Here is a 19495-nt window from a genome sequence, read left to right as displayed (position 1 = left end):
GCAGTTTCTCTGTGGTTCCCATGTGCCTGTCTTCTTGAGTGTCCACTTAGAAGAGAGAAATTGGTGGGACACAGTACAACGCCATTGATGCAGTTGGTCTTGCAGCTGTGACAGCTACTCATTACCTCCCTCCTCCACTGCCCATTCTAGGTCTCCCTCACCCTCTGCTATCACCTCCGCAGTCTTGGCCACTTTCCTTCATCCCTGAGGTCTGAGTCCCTGGTATCCATACCCTTCTCAGGGCAGAATCGCTGCACTTGGCCATTCACAGGCACAACTGGGCAAATGAGTACCACGAGTCACCTAAGCACATCATCTGTGTTCCGCACATATTCCAGCTGTAAGACCAGTTCTCCCTCTTCCTTGATTAAGTGTTGGTTACTGCTGAAATGGCGACTCTTCCTGCCTGCTGGTCTCTGGACACAGGGGACAAAAAAATGCCGGGCAGCAGTCATATCTATAAGCACCACAGGACCCTGGCTGTGTCTCCTGGTGAGAGTGCACTGTCTTTAGGGACCAGAATATCCTCTCCTGCAAAGTCCAGAGCTAAGGAGGTGTGACACACAATGTCCACCTGAGTAGGTCACTAGGGAAGATGGAAAGGGGGGCCACTCTGGCTTCCACCCCTCGGATCCCAGTCCCACGTATTCTTCCTATTGGGGACACAGTGCCACATGGAGGCCTCAGATGCAGTGCATATACTGCATTCTGGAGGACGGCACCCCATCACTGCAGTGCTTCAGCTGCACCTTCAGCAGGACACTGTGGCATGCTACAAAGCTAGCAGCTTCTGGGTGATGGAACGTGTGATACCAGAGGATCCCATGCTCATGCGCCCGCCCAGACACATCCTTCAGTCTGAAGTATATCCCCTGACAGTATACCATCTTGCATGGGATGCCAGGCCTGCATTTTCGGTCCCAGCGGCAGCAGGGCTGACCAGCAGTGCCCACCCTCCAGCTCTCTGTGCCTCCACTCTGTTTTCCGCTCACTGAGCTGCCCGTTCTGCCACCACAACGAAACAGGCCCTCTCCTTTGCCAAGGACTTCCTGGCCAGAGGCATTGCCGCCACCATCTCCAAGGTGGCTGTGGCCCCGATGGAGTGGGCAAAACTGCTGTGCGGGTACAATACACCAGCAAGCAGATCACAGCCGACGAGCAGGACAAGGGCATCGTGGACTGCACCGTGCGCAGCCCCAAGGAGCAGGGTGTGCTGTCCTTCTGGACGGACAGCCTGCGTCATACACTACTTCCCACTCAAGTCCTCAACTCCGCCTTCAAGGCTAAGTACAAGCAGACCTTCCTGGGGGCCTTGGACAAGCACACGCAGTTCTGGAAGTATTTTGCTGGCAATCTGGCCTCTGGTGGGGTGGCCAGAGCCACCTCCCTCTTCCTTCGTCTACCCCCTGGATTTCACCAGAAGCCACCTGGCGGCTGACTTCGGGAAATCTGACATCGAGTTCAGAGGACTAGGAGACTGGTGAAGATCACCAGGTCTGATGGCATCCGGGGCCTATGCCAGGGCTTCAGCCTCTCCGTGCGGAGCATCGTCATCTACCAGCCCACCTACTCCGGCATGTACGACAGCGCCAGTCATGCTCCTTGACTCCAAGAACGTGACAGTGGTGGCCAGCATGGTCTCCTGCCCCCTCAACACCAAGTGGCAGCAGATGATGATGCAGTCAGGGCACAAAGGAGCCAACATCATGTACAGGGGGCCTCTTAACTGCTAGCAGATCTTCAAAGACGAAAGGGGCAAAGCCTTCTTCAAGGGCGCCTGTCCAACGTCCTCTGCCTCATGGGTGGTGCCTTCATGCTGGTCCCGTACGATGACCTGAAGGAGGTCATCTAGGCCCCACCCCGCTGGACACACAGACCCAAGAGAACCACATAGAATACTTAACTTTTATGGACCACTGACCTTCGAGAAATTTCACCATGTTTGTGGAGAGCTGGAGGTGGCTCTGGCGAAAGGCTCATTGTGATCACGACCACTGGCACCCTGTGTCCATGTATTGGTTAGGGAGGGAGTGGAATCGTGATGTCTTCATGGGTCCACAGGTGAGGCCGCTCCTACCAGACCTAGACTTCAGGTGGTCACAGGACCAACTTCTATTTAAGTATTTATCTTAAAAAACCACGTCTCCCATTTGTACTTAAGCGTTATTAGCTTTGGCACGACCACATATTTGCAGTTATGTTCAATGTTGGGCATTCTGTGCAAAACGATAAAACCAGGACACAGACAAAAGAAAAACAGAAAACACCCTTTGTCCCTCCACCCTAACCCACGTAGGGGTTTAGATCTTCCCTCCCCCTTGTCTTTCAGGGACATCCCTAGGTGTGGCTAGAATGTAACTGCCATCCATTTTCAACTTGTATCCAAAGACCAAGCAAATCCGTCCAAAAGCCAAGCTTAGACCTTTTCCTCCTCCTTCATCTGGCTGTATGGGATCATGTGGCCATAGTGTGAGCTGAGGGAGGAGCTCTGGTATGACTGTGATGCGTAACATGAGGGCCTGTGCTACTGCTCACAAACCTTACTCACACCTCTGTCCCTGCCCAGCCTGCATTCCAGATGCACCACTGCCATCCTACAGTGAGTTGCCATCTGATTTTGACTTGGCAGGACCCAGCTCATGATGAGAAGTTCCAGACACAGAGTCAGTTGGTGTCCCATAGTCAAGCATCTGTCTCTACCGGGGCCCAGAAACACACCAGAGGCTATTTCTAGAAAGACATAGAATCTCTGATGCTGATGGCATGACCCTCCTCCAGAACCCCAGGGGACTGAGTGGCAATTCTCTTACAGGGGCTGGCCTTGAACTTGACACTGCATCCTTGCCCATTACTGATACCTCTGACACCACGGGGTCTGTCGTATAAGATGGTCCACGCGGCTACTTGCACCACAGCCTGGACCTGCTGCAGGTTCCTCTCCCGCACGCCACCTCTGCCGCAGGCGCCTCTCCTGCACCCCAGCTCTGCTGAAGCTTCCTCTCCTGCAGCCCAGCTCTCAGCCTTCTGTGTCGCCTGATATATGGACCGCAGCAACGATCCTGGGGCCTGCCAGGTGTGCTCCTTTCTTCTTTGTGCTGGAGGATCCAAGACGCAATGATTTGTCTTGTGCTTTGGAGGGGGCATCCTGGCATGCCTCTGATTACTGGACTCCTAAACACTTCACTGAAATGGCAGGTCCCCGAATCTTCATGGGTTTATCTCCCATGCTCTCGAGAGGCCATGTGTCTTAGAGAGGCCTCTTACTCTTCCTGTCCAATCAGTATGACGGTGTCAGTGTAACTGATCTGACTGATGTTCTATGGGCTGCCTAGATGATCCACATCTCTTTGTACTATGTTATAGGAGAGTACAGATATGACATAGGGCAGGAGAGTTAACATGGTAGTGGACCAAACTGTAAATAAAGATGTCCACATAATTGTGAACTGCTTCTTATCCTCTTTCTTTGATTGGTTGGAATAGAAAGGAATGCACTCATCAAATCAACGGCCACGTAACATGGACCTAAGGCCTTATTCATCTGCTTGAGCGATTCTACCACGTCCAGCACACAGCATCCACAACTGGAATTGATAGTTGGTGAAGCCTGGGGTATACAGTCACTCTATGGAATTCATCCAATTTCTGCAGTGAACAGATTGGCAAAGTAAATGGAGATATGATGGGGACCACCACCCCTACATCTTTCAGAGCAGCTCTATCTCTGCCATGCTTCCTGTGATATTGTCTGTAATTGACTCTCTTGGTTGTGTGTGGGGGGTGGGGGGGCAGTTCCATAGACTTGCACATAATTTCCACCAACGTAACCTGACAGACAGACCCCCACCCAAAATTTGCTTTGGATGTGGAGACCAGTGACACCACACACACACACACACACACACACACACACACACACACCAAGAAGTCAAGAAATGGTTCATTACTTACAGAATCAAGGGTTCTCAAGAGAGCAGTTGTAAAGTGACTTGTGCGAGCAAAGGATAGAGAGTGGCCTGGGATTTTACCATGTGAGGGGGCGGGGCCGAGGGGAGAGTTCTCACATGTGGTCAGGGGCATACATGGTTCTAATCTCCCTCTGGTGCCAAAGGAAGGAGCACCCAGGCTTTCTTACCAGCTTGCCCAGATATCGGGGACAAGGGGAAGACTGAGGGCTAGCTGAAAAGGAAAGGCCCGATTCTACCGAGAATAAGGGATGGGGGCGGTACTCTTCCCTGAACTGCTGGTGCTATGGGAAATGGGGGCTCTTAGGACTTGAAATATAAACCTCAAAATTACCTGTGCTGTGCCTGGCCTTAATTCAGGGAGAGGTTTTGCTAGAAAGAATAAAAATCAAATAAGGCTGAAAGGCAGAACCTGACTGTGGAAAGGGAGACAACGAGAGCCACAATCATGTCACCCAGAGTGTAACAGTTGAGTTTTAGTTAAATGACACAGAGGGTCTGTCAGGCATGAATAGTAATGCTAGATGTCTACATAGAATAGCGGTGTTGGCGAACCATCATTAGCATCTGGGAGGCAGGAGGTTAGATGACAAATAGGACAGGTTAAGAGGCACCCCTCCCTCACGTTTGGACAGACTGCCAGAGCTGTCAGTATGGGTCCACCAGGCTCACCAAGGCCTTAGGGGTAATAACTACCCACGAACTGGGAGCAATACGTAATGTGATGAAAGCAGCACAGGTCCCAGACTTAAGAAGCCTATAGCTCTGCAACTCGGTAACCTGGACAATCCCCTCAGTCCTCTTCTACTCACTTTCGACCGCAGAACAAGGAAAGGCTCCATGAACTCTGAGCTAGAAAAAGGCTCCACTGCTCTGCAGGAGGTCCCTGCCCACCCCATTCCCCTCCTTCCCCCACCTCTTAGGAACAAGCCCCTTCCCCACGGAGCCCCAGCGCCCAGAGCAGCATCTCCGCCCGAGCTCCCTCGTGGTTGGAGGGTCGAGACGCCCTCCCCGCGTGTCCACAGCTCCTGGCCCCGGCCAGCTCTGAAGGCCAGCGCCCAGAGACCACCGACACCAGGGCACCCCGCCAAACAGCCCCTTTGGCTCCTTGCGGGCACCCAGCTCCCTTCCTCTCTCCCGCCTCCGCCGGCACTGCGGCGAGGGTGCACACGTGGTCGGGGGGGGGCTGCTTCAGCCGCAAGGCCGGCGAGACCACCCACGTCCTCCAGGCCAACGGGGGAAGGGCAGCAGGAGGCCAGGATGCCCGAGACGGGCGGCCCGGCCCAATTGTGATCCTCGCGCGCCATCTAGCGGCAGGATCGGGCACGACGGCGGGAGAAGCGACGCCGAGGCCTCTCGCGCCCCCGGTAGCCATTTCGCTGTGTGGACGGTCCTGTTTCCCGATAGGCACCGGACACAAGCTCGGGGCTGCAGGAAATGGCGGCGCGCGCAGGCGCACACTCGCCGAACGCAAACGCGCACCCTCCCGGGGCACGCATGCGCAGGACCACAGGGCACGGTCTCAGGGTCAGGGAGGCTTCTCCTGGATCACTAGGGCCCCCACCCCTGGCCGATGCCCTCAGGTGGCACGGAGGGCCCCGGGGATCCAGAGCCAGCCTCTGGGCAGGAAGGGGTCACCCCCGGGCCCCATCTACAGCCTCCCACTCACAGGACCCCAACCCCCCCTCCCCGCCTCCTGCCTGCTCCCAGGACACAGGAGTGATGCAGGGAGTGGGACAGGGAGGGGGCGCCCCTGCCCCTCGGGGGACCGCCCCGCCCGGGACTTAAAGTGGAGGACAGCTCTCCCTGCCTTTCTGTGCCCCCACCCAGGGCCTGAGGGCTCTGCAACTCCTGCTGGACGGCCCTCCTTCCCTCGGCCACCCCATAGCCCCAGGTCCCCAAACGTCCCTCAGCGCCTAGACCAGGGCAGGCTGCTGCGGGACGGCAGGGGTAGACGGATCTCAGGCAGGTGGGCAAACAAGCCCCACCCCGGAATCCTGCACTGCGTTCCTGGCAGGGGCCTCTGACCTCACGCCTGGACCCTTCTGTGGCCGGCTGGTCCTTGGGAGGGCACACGTGACGTCTCTGAACTCTCTGGGTGCCCCGAGCCCCCACAGAGCTGCCAGGGATCCTGGAGCTTCCGGTCCTGCCTGCCGTCCCTCCCCCTCCCCCTGACACCGAACCCACTGGTTCCCGGGGACCCCCCGAGTTTCCCGGGGACCCAACCAGCCATGGCCCGTGCCCACAAGGCCCTGCCGCCCGGCTCCATCCAGCCGAGGAGACCACATGGACCCTCTTGGACCCTGCCCGGACCGTACCTCCGTGCCGACTCGGGGTGCCAGGCCACTGCTGCTGCCCCCAACCCTGACCCCACCACAGCAGCCCCTTCACGCCATTGCCCACAGCAGAGGCCAAACTCAGATGAAACGTTCAGGGAAATTTATTAAACAGAAACATTAACTGAAACCATTGAACACAGGGCATAACAACACACAGAGGATCTTCTAACGGCCACCGGAGCTCACGGGTCCCGCCCCACCCCAGGGTCCTCGAAAAGGTGCCTCCGCTACACCCCACCCGGCGGCCCTCCATCTCCCCACAGTCTCCCTTCCTGAGGGCCCCGCGGGTGGCCTCTCGCCAGGAAGATGGGCGCCGGCCATGCCCGCTCCCCCCAGGGCAGACCCTCCATTTCTGGCCCACATGCCCGGGGCCTGGCCCTGCCCTATGGCGGGCACAGGACAGTGCCACAGCAGGGCGCACGCCACCGAGCCGGGGACGTGGAGTCCCGAGGAACAACGGGGTGGCCCAGCAGAACACAAGCCCTGGGGGGCCTCCCGCAGACCTCCTGCAGCCCTGGTCAAGGTCTTCCTTCGAAGGTCGCAGGTGGGCTCCCAGGTCCTGGGGTGGGCACTGGCTGTGACCTCGTCCATCCCGTCCTTCCCGCCGGCTCCTGGGACTGGGCTCGGGGTCTCCACGCCGCGCAGGGCTTGGGGAAACTGCTCAGAGGAGAACACATGCACATTTCCACAACAACAGGCAGCGCTGGGCCTGAATCTATGCCCAGAAAGCACACGTTGAGCTCACGACACTGGCCCACAGAGACCAGAGCCTTGGCTGGCACGTGGCGCACCTCAGGGCTCTGCGGGGGGGACGATGGCTAGGGTGTGTGTGTTGGGGGAAGGGGAGCGGGGGCTGGGGGTTTCCTTGACACCTGGGTCCCTCTGGGGCCTACAGGGACACATTTGGGCTTGCCAGTACAGGGAGCAACCTGCCCCAGGGGATGATGAATAGGGGTCCCCTCTCAGGAGGGAGGCCCAGGCACCTGGAGTGGCCCCTAACGACTCCCAGGCCAGTGTGGGTGGCAGCCATCTGCAGGTGCCCCTCACCCAGGCCGGGGCTGGCCACTCAGGGCTGCTCCCAAGTGGCAGGCTTTGGGGCTGGCCTTGGCATTGGCAGCTGTGAGCTGTGGTTCTCCAGGCCAGTCCCACGTCTCCAGTGGCCACGCACAAACCCAGGGAGAACTAAACACTCCTTCCTCCCGCCAACTAATTCTCTTGGACCCTGCCCGGACGCCCTCCCCCTCCCGCCCCTCCTCCTCCCCCACCTCTCCAAGTCTCCCTCCTCCGTCTCCTCCTCCTCCTCCTCCTCCTTTGGAACAAACGCTTCCCTGCACCCCCACTCACACCAAAGCCAGTTGTGGGGTACTGGGCAACCAGGGACTCAGCGCCCTGCCTGCCAAGCTGACCTGACGCTCTCGCGTGGGATCGTCTCCTCAGTGTCTGCTGTCCTTGCCCCTACTGCCCTTTCAGGCTGCAGGGGGAGGAGACTTGCTCCTGCCCTCACCTGCGCAGAGGCTCCAGGGTGCTGCCTTCCCGGGGCTCCCCTCGAGCGCTGTAGATGATCTTGAAGTTGGACCCTGCGGTGTCCCTCCGGGGCATCTCCTCTCTGCCCCACAGCCCTTCCTCGCCAGGCCGGCTCCTTCTGGCAGGGGCGGCCCCGGGGGAGGCGCCTCTAGGCCCCGCGTGGCCTGGGGGCCCGTCAACACCCTTAGCTCAGAGCCCCCAGGGTGGGCGTTTGAGGGTGGCCAGAAGACAGGGCTGACGCCAGAGCCCCCGACTATACCTTTTTCAGCCTCTGCTGTGCTGGGGTCTGTGTCTGAGGCTCGGGTACGCCTCGTGCTGCGTATGGCGGCTTCCCGCTTGTGCCGCCGGTGCCTCCCTGAGCTGATTTCGGCTTGCTTGGTGGAGTCCCTAACAGCTGGTGGACGCTGCGGGGGCTGGGGCGGGGCCTCGGCCTGGCTGCCCTGCCCCTGTGCCCCAGTCAAGGCCCCCACTGTTTCTGTGGGCTGCCCCTTCCCCTCGTTGAAATATCTGTGTTGCCTGCTAGGGGAGGGGGTACCTGGATACCTTGAGCCTATGCTTCCTGGGGCCTGGGGTGGCTCCCGGCCCCAGCCCGCATCTCGTTTCCCGACTCTTCTGCTGCAGGCTGAGGCGCCTGCTTTGCCGGGGACTGGTCCTCGGCCCTAGGACACGCGGCCTGGCTGTGGCCTTCCTCCCCAGTCTCGCAGCAGCGTGGCACCTGCTTGCGCTTCAGTGACAGGGTAGCCCCTTCCTGGACGGTCTGAGTGCTGCTGTCATGGAACTGCCCTGCCCGCACCATGACCGGACGGACCGGGACACTGGTTTCTGCCACTACCTGGGTGCCAGAGGCCCTGTGGCCCCCTCCTACCTGCCTCTGCTTCTCCCTGGTCACTGCCGCGGCGGTCTGCCACTCCTCCACGTCTCGAACGAGCTGCATCAACTCCAGGAAGGGGGGTGCACAGCCTCGCTGATCCAAGACCATGAGCTTGTCCCGGAGGCCGGTGCTCACGTGAGCCTGGGCTAGGATGTATTTCAGGCGAATCATGTCTGCGCTTCTCACTGGCAAGGGGCTGTGCCGCACAGCGTTCTGCAGCACGGGCTCTAGCCGCAGCAAGAAGGCAGAGACTTTCCCTCCGGGCTTCTGCAAGGTCTGGAGCAACTGAAAGCGTGCGGTTCTATAGTTCTCTTTACTCCCAAAGATCTGCTTCAGGGCGTCCAGGCACTGCGCCACGGTCATGGAGCCACTGTTGGCCCGGAGCATCCGCACGATGGACAGGGCGGGGCCGCGCAAGCTCTCCAGCAAACGCCGCTGCTTCTCTACCTCAGACACCCGCCACATCTGCATCATCTGCGTCACCTGCTCCAGCCAGCCTTCAAAGTTCTCTTCGCCCGGGCCTGGGGAAGTGCTTCCCGAAAACACCTTCAGTTTTCGGTACCACATGCTTTCTCGCAGAGGCTGCGGGTCTGGTGGCCTGACTTGGGCCAAGCCTTTTGGCTGTCCCTCCTCGGGGCGAGTGCTATACCCCAGGGTTTTGACCACATCTACCATTCTCCGGCCCTCAGCTTTCAGGAAGTGGTTCAGTCTGTTGATAAGTTCATCATCTGGGCTACGGGGCTTCACCACCACTTCCCAGGCACCTCCCTTTCCTGGGATCTGACTCGGCACCATAGCATAATTGACCTGGGCGGCCAATCCAATGAGAACTGCCTTAGAGCTGTCTTCCCTTCTGAACATTCTGCCCAGCACCCTGTAGGCAGGCACACAGGGGCTGTAAGCCCGCCCTCAGGGTCTCTTTAATTTCCTCTTCACTACACTCCACAGGGATGCCCACGATCAGCAGGGCCTTCCTGGGGTCCAGGTCCATGCCCTTGCACCAATCCTCCAACAGATTCACAGGCATTGCTCCCACTATCTATGGACTGATCTAACACTAGGGGCAGTAGTCAGCTCACAGAGTTGGACCGGGACTCAGGGAATCCGGAGTCAACGCCAAGTATGGAGGCAGAATCGTTCCGGGTTTGCACAGCCTATAATGCAAATGGGGTGAGAGCATCATTCACGTGCACCCTCCCACCCCGACTAAAAGTCCACGCACTACCCCCACTTCTGGTCACAGAGATTCAGGCCCTGCTTTTCAGGGCTTCCCCAGTCATTTGCTGGAGAGGTGTCTTTAGGCCAAGCTCCCCTCCCTGCTGACCTCGGCTTGCCGTGCACTCCTCCTCAAAGTCCAAGGACTCCTCTGTGTGTACTGCAGGTGCCTGTGGTGAAAAGGTCAGCGTCAGGAGGAGGGGCCTGACAAAGCCCGCCAAACGGGAGAGGACAGCAGGCTGTCCCACTCCCTGCCTCAGGGCTGTTCAGGCCCAGGGCACCCGGTACCCACTTCTCTGGGGCAAAGGTTGGAGGACGGAGATGTGAGTTCCCTCCTTTCTCAGAGAATGTCTGACAAATGAGAAAGATGGTTGGAGCTCTCTCTGCACAAGGCAATGAAACTGGTGGGTGTGGAGAACGTGTGACAAGCTGCAGTGTTGCCGTGGATACTGAGAAGGGCGGGGACCATGGGTTTCCATCGCAGAGGGGTGCTATGTGGTAAAGGTTAAGGAGCAATAGGGGATGTCACTGGCCTCCAACCAAAGAAGTGTCCTGTTGTTGCTGGAGGGGAGGGGACATGGGGGGTGGGCGGCAAGGATCACGTGCTGAAAAACAGTAGCCTACCGTTTCAAACTGTGTGGAAGCTAGAATCAGGGACAGAAAAGGGACCCAAAAAGGGTCTACAGTGCCACACTGCTGAAACAGACAACCCTCACCCTAGGTGTGACCCCACCCTGTAGACCCTGGAAACCCTGGCAGGCAACCCCACCCCTCCGGCTTTTTGCCAGGAAGTTACAGAAGCCTCTCCCAACATAGGTCTACGTCACAGCTGTTCACCATGCTGACTAGGGACCCACCGGCAGTGCAGATACGGGGATTCCACCCACACGCAACACTAGGCCTGCCCTCTAGCTCTGCCCAGAGGCAGCTCGCGGTGCTGGGAGGTGGTACTGCCTCACTGCATCTGTCCAAGGCGAGGCAGAGGTGCTGTGCTACGGTTCCACCCCACACGGCCCTGCTCAGGTTGTGCCCATTCTGAGCCTACAGAGGCACTCTGGTACAGGGATACAGGAAACTGCTCAGGGGGCGGGGGGTGGTGGTGTGATGAACTGGGCCATTGGGATTGACATGTATACACTGATGTGTGTAAAATGGATGACTAATAAGAACCTGCTGTAAAAAAAATAAATAAAATTCAAAAATTCAAAAAAAAAAGAAAAGAAACTTCTCAACTGGTATACAGTGCTAGTACGGGAGGGTTCCTACAGTATGATTATTGCCCCGCCCTCCAATCCACCCCCTCCCTCAAACTCTGCCCCCACTGACGCACGACGGAGGACTTAAGCCCCACCCCTGACGCCAAGCCTCCCCTCACGGAAGTCCGATCCCTGTCCCCACCGAGCCCCACCCCTTCCCATGTCCCATCCCCCACTCAAGTTCGATCCCTAACAAAGCCCTGCCCCCACCCAAGCCAAATCCCTGCCCCCACTCAAGGCATGTCCCCCCCCTTCCCAAGCATCATCCCCGTCCCAAGCCCTGGCCTCACTCAAGTCCAACTACTGTCCCCAAGCCTCCCGCCCTCATTCCCCTGTTGCCCCCACCCACACCTAAGCCCTCCTCCCTAAGTCCCCACGACCCCTCACACACCCGCTACCTCAAACGTCCCTCATTCCAGAGCAGGAATACACGTGGTCAGTGGAAGTTGGTGGAGGCCAGGGGAGGAAGGGCTGAAGCCACTTTCCCTCTAGGATAAGGCCCAGAGCCACTAGTCCTGACCGCAATGGCTGTGAGCAGGGTTAGGTGTGGAATAGGTTCCCCTGCAATTCCTAGGCTGGTCGCGGTGCCTGGAAATGGCACGGAATGGATGCGGTGCCAGTGCCTGGTGTAGTGGGATCCCATTTCCAGGGGAAACCTGTAGCCACCAACCCCTGGGACGCCAAGGGAGATGGCAAGGGTCATTGTGCAGAACCCCACGCGGTTTGGATGGCTCTCTGTACCTGCTGGAGGTGCCTACAGGCCGAAGCGCCTGTACACCACGACCACCACGCGTCCGGAACCACGGCTCGCGCGGTGCACACTGGGCCGGGAGCCCTGGAAAGGGGCTGTCGGGCTACAAACTCCCCGCCCCCCCGCCCCTGCTCCCCGCCCCCCCCGCCCCCGCCCCCGCTCCCCCCGCTTCCCGCCCCGCAGAGCTGCACACGGCCCACTCGCGGCTGCGCCCTAGCAGCGTGGCGCCCACCATTTCCCCTCGGAAGGGGGAGACTTCGCCCCGCCCTGCGTCAGTGTGCGCAACTAGGCGGACGGAGTTCGAATTAAATCGGGGCACCTTAAACTGCAGAGCTGGACAGAATCCAGCCTTGGACTGTGAGCGGGGTTAGGTGTGCAATAGGGTCCCCTGCAATTCCTAGGCTGGTCCCTGGAAGGAGACCGCCAGACCCACCACGTGCCACGCCAGGCCCAGCAGCCATCTTGGCTCTTGTTTAGCATGTCTGTTCCCCATTGAACGGGAGCTGTGGCGTGACAGTCACCAGTCGCTCTCCCTATTTGAATATTCCAAGAGGTCAGCGCAGGGCCGGGTGCAAAAGTAAAAGCCCGGTGGGTGCTTACTAAATGAAATCCTGATCGTTTTTTTTTTTTAATTGTTGTTTTCTAGAGGCGGACAGCAGAAATACAGCTGCTTCCGGGAAAAATGCAAGGGCAGGAAAAATTTTCGTATTCACCAAGAGACCGAAAACTTTGAAAGGATTATTACATTCTCCCATTATTCCCGTGACTTCACAGCCTAGTACTACCCACCTAGTACTGCCCACCTAGTACCCAAACTGCTTCCCGCCCTTTTCCAAAGAAAATTTCTTCCACAGAAGGAAGACTGGAACATTTTCCCTGGGGCCCGCGGGACTCTTAACTCGCTGTTCCAGAGAACGGCGTGGGGGGAGCTCAGGTTATCGCACTGGAAGTCTGCAAATCTGGTAGATCTTGGTAAAAATGAAAGTTCTGATTCAGGAGGACTGGGGTGGGACTGAGGTTCTGCGTTTCTCGAAAGCTAGGTGACTCCATGCTGTAGATCCCTGACTACGCTTGGAGTACCAAGGCTCTGAAGCCTGTAGTCACTTTTCGGACCAGAAGTTGTGGTCGTCTGGTGACAGAATAGATTTCTTTTGCTTTATTCGGGACACAGAAGAAGAGGCTTTTCGATAACGTTTTAATAAAATATTAAAAGCAGACAAAAACGTTAAATTAAAGATTACCTTTAAGTCCAGATATTTCCTATATCAGAGAAGGAGAACACAGACCTGAACATGCCTTACTTAATTAGAACGTACTATTGAGAGGCTGTTAAATCATTCTCCTTCCATGCCAAGAAAAAGGGGTTGCCTGCTGGTGTCAGAAAGTAATGGACTCCAAGTGGGACATTTTACTTGAGGGATCTCATAACACTAGCCCACTGTGGCTCCATGAATCCCCCACTCAGACACGTAGCATTACAGGTATGAGAAGGTGTCATAAAGGGTGATACCATGGGAAGCGGGGTTCTGACCATCATGCTGGAAAACAGTGGAGGTTAAGAAATATGTTTGAAAACATATAACATTATATTAGTTTCAGGTGTGTTTGTATATGTTGCAAAATGATCACCATGATAAGTCTAGCAAACATTTATCACCACACATAGTTTTTTTTTTCTTATCAGGAGAATTTTAAACATCTACTCTCTCAGCCAATTTCAAATATACAGCACAGTATTAACTACAGTCTCCAGGCCGTGCATTACATCCCCAGGGCTTATCTATTTTATGTTTTTGTGTGTATGTATGTGTATATAGTGTTTCCTACCCTGATGGTATTACCAAATTAGATTATAAAAGTCTTTCAAGGAGCTCCATTATTATTGGTTTAGAGATACTTAAGTGCTTTTATAAATTGAATCCTCAAAATTCTCAGGAATTAGTGACAGTGAATTTGTTCTCACAAAACTTTATTTTAGCAGTAATTGTTTCATATGTAGTATGTCAGTCTTAAAGATAGTTTCCAAGATCTTTTGCTCACTTAAAACCTTACACTTATACTAAATTAACTATGCAGGATGTGTTTTTGTTAAATAAAAGACTAAAGTAAAATGACTAGTTGTTCCAGAATGAAAAAGATGGAAGTGTAGGACAAAACCTGAATGGATATGGTTCTCAGAGGAGATTTTATCTCTTGTGGTCAAAGCTGGCTAAGGTTCAGTGGGTTTGTTTATAAGATTTAAAAAAATGAACTATAATATCAAATAGTACACTGATGCAAAACTAGAATTTGATGTTCTCTGTTAAAATGGAAACATTTCCTTAGATTATTGGTCTGCTCTTCATAAGAGGTAGTAGAAGATTTTTCTTTACTTTTTGAGTAATCTGCCTAGAAAGCAAAGATTCTTTCTTTCTTCTTTTTTTTTTTATTCAAGACCCATTTATTCTCTAGTTCTGCCCACATGGAGACAGCCTCCTTGAAAAGGCGCTAAATCCTTCCATTCACTTTAACACCTTGTGCTGAAAACACGTGTTCCAAGGTTTCAACTACGAGATCCCCATTCTTAAAGCACTGATTCTTAAACCTCATCTAGATTTCTCCCCTTGGATGGGGGGAGATGACCCAAACACAGAGAAGAACAGCTCAGGACCGCGGGCTCTGCTCGCCCAGAAGACCTTGCAGCTCCCCTGACCACCCAGCTGGAGCCAGGATTAGGGCCCTGAGACGAGGGGCGCCTGCTGGGCTGCTGCCACCACAGATGGGCCCTGCTGCCGTTGGGCGCCTTCTTGCCCCGCCGCCCCCGCCCCCGCCCCCCGTCCTCTTCACTAGGCTGGCTGTGACCTTTAGTTTCCCTGGAGTCTGGGGGTTCCAGACAGTCTCTGCTCACACTTCTGCATCACGCCTGCTGCCTCAGCACTGCTGATCCACACCAAGGGGGAAAAGCACACAGAACTGCTTTCAGCACACCAACGTTCCACACAAAAGTTATTTGATAAGCCTGCAGGTTCTTTTTCATCAGAGGACACTCCCAAGGCCATGACTTCCCCCGGCTCCCCACTGCCCTTGCCAGCAGACTGGACGTGCGTGGTCGCCGGTGCTGAGTCAGGCACCCCCCCCTTGGCTCCACTCCGGCGCACTCTCCTGGAGAGCTGAGGACAGTGCCCTGGGCTCATCGGCAGGATCTGTCCAGAAGCCAGTCCTAGAGTGACAAGAGCCACACCTGCAGGTCTATTCCACCGACCAGCCGCACAGGACCGAGCTGGGCCCTCGGACCCGGGTCTGGATTGTGTTGGCTGCTCGTTCTTGCCTAGGTTCACAGGCCAACAGCCAGTGTCCTTTTTTTCCTGCTCATCACCGCACCAGCGGCTCACTCCTACCTGCTGCCGTCACACGCCTGGCAACCTCATGTTCCGGGGCCAGCCAAGAACTGAGACCCCAGCAGGCCCCTAGTTCCCAGCAGGCCAACTCCCCACTAAACTGCCGCTGCCTAGCCGTGTTCTCGAGGCTGCAGAGCCGGGAGAGTGCAGAGAGCATCGCAAGCCCGGACGCCCCCAGCCCCGGACCCACGATGCTCCGATGCTCCGGCAGAACCGCTGGAACCTCGCCGCAGCCCCGCCCCCCAACACAGGCGACCTCTGCGCCCGCTTGTCCCGCGGCCCCGGGGCGCACCTCTGGCCAAAGAGTCTTTCTTATCAGAATAATTTTCTTTGCTTTATGTTGACTTTATCATGGCCTTCAACCAAGTCTTGTCACTTTTGAAAGAACTAAGGTTCTTTATAATTGCATTACTGCCAAAGATTTACTTTTAAAATATTTTGTCACTTTGGTTAAATAGACAAGTAGTGTTTCTTACTGACACATGATCTTATTTAACCAAGTGTTCAAACCTTCTGACAACTTTTTTATCTTACTTTCCCCACGCTCAAATCCTAAGCGATATATTCTTTTTTTTTCCTCTTCTTTATTTTTCGCTGCACCCGGTGGCTTGTGAGATCTTATTTCCCTGACCAGGGATTGAACCCTGGCCCTCGGCAGGGAAAGTGCTGAGTCCTAACCACTGGAACGGCAGCGAATTCCCCTGAGTGGTATATTCCTGATCTCAAAGCTTATTTGAGTTTTCCCAGATAGAGCCTGGAAAATCACAAAGTATCTCTTCCCTTGTAAAAACAGAGGTGCCAGAAATAATTAGGTTTATTTGATATATTGAGTTTCATGGGAGGCTTTGTCATATCATAAGAGATGCCTAACCTTCTCTAGGTTACGTTTGTGTGAGCGAAATGTCATTAATATAAATGTTTCAGAAACCGTATTAATTTCCTGGCGGTTTGTTAATGCCCTCAGTGTTCATGATACGTCCTGGTATTGCTTTGCCTGATATTAAAGAGTGTAGTGTTATCAATCATAATTGTAGTTATCTTTTAAAATGTTGCATGCCACAGAAACAACAAAATTTCCTTGTCAATTGCATTATTTTTGCGATGAACCCTCATCAGATCTTTAACCATGAGCATTTAAAATCTTTTGTCATGCACTAAGGCTTCGCTGAAAGAGCTTGCAATCAGCTGCAGGCCAGAATGCTTCACCTTCAAGAAAAAGGGACTGTCTCAGACCCCCATGGAAAGGACTACGCCACATGCTCTGAGGCACAAGCTTCTGATGCCATTACTTAAATAACTTTGAAATCCTGTCACTGGACTAAGCCAGAATTCCCAGAACTCTAGTGAAGAAGCTGATGGGTTCATGAGACTGAGCGGAACAAGAATTGATGACATAGGACTTAATGAACTCATGAAAGATGATTACGGGTTTTGTTTGGAATGTTGCCAATGCTTTCATGCTCTATATTCTGGATATAAGGAACCCTTTCTCATTTCTCTTAAGCTATCCATAACTGATAACAATTTAGTAGACTATACTTTCATAAATGGACACAAACCATTTATTTTTTCCTCCCTGCCCAATCCCTCTAGAATTTGGAAATTATTTTTGAGCACTCTTATTTTCATGGTCATACAGTTATATGCCTATAGGTTCAATAAGAACCTGCCTTTCTTATTAACAGGACATAATTGGAAACACTGGTTATATAACCAAGGCTTTGACTGGAATGTCATATTTGTAAATGATGTTCATAGAATCACATGTGACCTGACAATTTTAAGGAACTCGGGTTGAGTTTATGAAGCCAAGTCTCATAAAACTCCCTTGGGAACCTGGTACCTGGCTTACAGAGTTCCCAGCCTTATAGGTGAGTAAGGAACGTCTCTCCTTGGCAAGTCCAGGAAACTCAGGTGGCTTTGGGTACCTTGAGAAGAGAGGAATTCACCAATATGTATATATAGGAAGCACGGGTGATATCTGGTGGTGAGTTCTTGGCTTGGCCTACTAGCCTCGAGAGGCTTTAACAGTCCAATCTGAAATTCTTTATAAAAACTTCAGCAAAGCGAACTTTAAAAGGCCTGTATGGCCAATGACCATCCTTGCTGCACCTGTGCAAATAATCAGGTCAAATCTAGTAAGACCAGAGTTAGTTTGCAATCGAGAATAACCTTATTTGAGATGATCTTTGATCAAAAGGAGGGCGACCATTGAGAGAAATTTTGCATTTCATTAGAAAATACTATGAGATGTGGGTTGTGACATTCTGGTCCTGTTCATTGTCTCTGAGCTATTTTGCCCCTCTTTGTAGAACGTCATGGTTTTGTTACCATGTAAGAATTTGTAAATTGGACTGAATCCTGCAATCTTGCGCACACTGTCCACACTTAAGAAATTTTCAGTTATTCCAATTTCTTTCAATATCTGCCTACAACCCTCCAAACTAACATTTCTCATTTTCCTCTCTCCCTCCTGATTTGGCCCCACAGACCTAAAAGCTGACTGCCTAGATCCTTATGAAGACTCTAAGTTGTCTTTAAGCATAGATGAATTGAAAAAAAAATGCTTGTTAATCAAAGTTTGGTTCAGCTCCTCTCCTTCCTCCAGGCCCCTGAACTTTGGCCCACCCCCAGCCTGAGTCAGCAGACAGCCCCTCCTGAGAATAGACTGGCCACCATTTCATCCCACTTCCCCACATCCAATTCTTTCTAACCTTGCTTACTCTTTAAAAAAGAAAAACTTTTTTCCTAACTTTTCAGATGCTCGCAGAATTTACTAGCACAGCATTCTCCCTATTGCAAAAGTCCCCCTCCCTCTGTTGCAAAAGTCCCTTTCCCCTCTTTCAACGATTCTTCTGAATAAAAGTCTCTCCTTAATGAGTCTGTATTTGTTTTTTATTTGACAATACTTAACAGACAATAAAACACATCCATTTTAAGTGTACATATGATGAGTTTTGACAAATGTATACATTCGTATATACTCACCATCCCAATCAAGGTTTAGAATGTTTCCATCCCTCCATCGAAGGGTGCACACTGTATGATTCCATTTATGTAAAACTCTTTATATAAAACTTTTTACGTAAAATGCTTTAAAATACAAAGTAATGCACAGTAGCAGAAAGCAGATAGGTGGCTGCAGGATAGAAGGATTACAAAGAAGCAGGAGGAAAGTCTTGAGAGTGATGTATATATTCACTATTTTAATGGGGTGATGAGTCCACAGATACATACATGTGTCAAAACTAATTTAAAAAAGTGAACACTTTTTTTTTTTTTTGTGGTACGCGGGCCTCTCACTGCTGTGGCCTCTCCCGCTGTGGAGCACAGGCTCTGGACGCGCGGGCTCAGTGGCCATGGCTCACAGGCCCAGCCGCTCCGTGGCATGTGGGATCCTCCCGGACTGGGGCACGAACCCGTGTCCCCTGCATCGGCAGGCGGACTCTCAGTCACTGCACCACCAGGGAAGCCCAGTGAACAATTTTAATGTGTGCAGTTTCTTATGTGTTAAATATATCTCAATAAAGCTGTTAAAAATATGAGTGTGCAGACAATCTTCACTAGAATGGCCTGTAGCAATGTCTCACAGCCAGAGGACTTTAGGAAGAGACCCACACATTCCCAAGCAGAGAGTTAGACGCAGAAAGCACCCAGAGGAGGAGGTCACGCTGATTACATTATGAAGAGTGCAGCAGACAGGAGTTCCTGGGCAGTGGGGGGTGGGATGGGGAGGGAACACGGGCAGCATTCATGAGCAGGGCTCAGTGTTCAGAGGATGTTCAAAAGGAAAGGAATCCTGCAGATGGCATTAGATAACGGGCCTGGCACACAAAGTGCTCCTTGGGCGACAGCACTGTGCAGAAGGTGTTCAGAGACAGAGTGTACAGTGAGGAAGGGCTGGAGCAGGGATTCTTCATGGGACAGATGGCATGGTGGCAAACACAGGTAGAGTGCATGCTCCGGAAGCCATTCACAGGCAGGACATGCGGTACAGAAGAAGGTTGGGTGGAGACAGCATTAACAGGGAAGCCCATCAGGAAAGCAGTGCCACTCCTTCCCTAGCAGGAAGGGTTGAGAACAAGGAATCAGTGGCTTACACAAGCGGTAGAAGGCTGGAGCAGTGAAGGTCAGGGAAACTCTGCTGCTGGTACGCGAGGAAAAAGCCCCCAGCAATTCCACCCGCAGGACTGTCAT

At 53.6% G+C, this 19495-nt stretch overlaps 1 protein-coding gene and 1 pseudogene across 2 annotated transcripts; one reads left to right on the top strand and one right to left on the bottom strand.

Annotated features, from left to right (window-relative positions):
* The first annotated feature begins 389 nt into the window (after positions 1-389).
* On the top strand, positions 390-1852 carry LOC309839446 (ADP/ATP translocase 3-like; annotated as a pseudogene). The gene is made up of 2 exons: positions 390-492; positions 997-1852. The product of its transcript is annotated as an ADP/ATP translocase 3-like (transcript).
* A 3420-nt stretch (positions 1853-5272) lies between these two features.
* Positions 5273-9726, bottom strand: PNMA5 (PNMA family member 5; the record flags this gene model as incomplete). The annotated part of the gene is made up of 5 exons (XM_082646927.1): positions 5273-5393; positions 7809-7992; positions 8088-8274; positions 8544-9506; positions 9607-9726. The coding sequence occupies 5 exons, from the start codon at positions 9724-9726 to the stop codon at positions 5273-5275; spliced, it is 1575 nt and encodes a 524-aa protein (XP_082503053.1).
* Between the last annotated feature and the right edge of the window lie 9769 nt (positions 9727-19495).

The sequence above is a fragment of the Grampus griseus genome (genome assembly GCF_964374135.1).
Source record: "Grampus griseus genome assembly, chromosome: X".
NCBI classification, from domain to species: Eukaryota; Metazoa; Chordata; class Mammalia; order Artiodactyla; family Delphinidae; genus Grampus; species Grampus griseus.
This window is presented reverse-complemented; position numbering and strand designations above follow the sequence as displayed.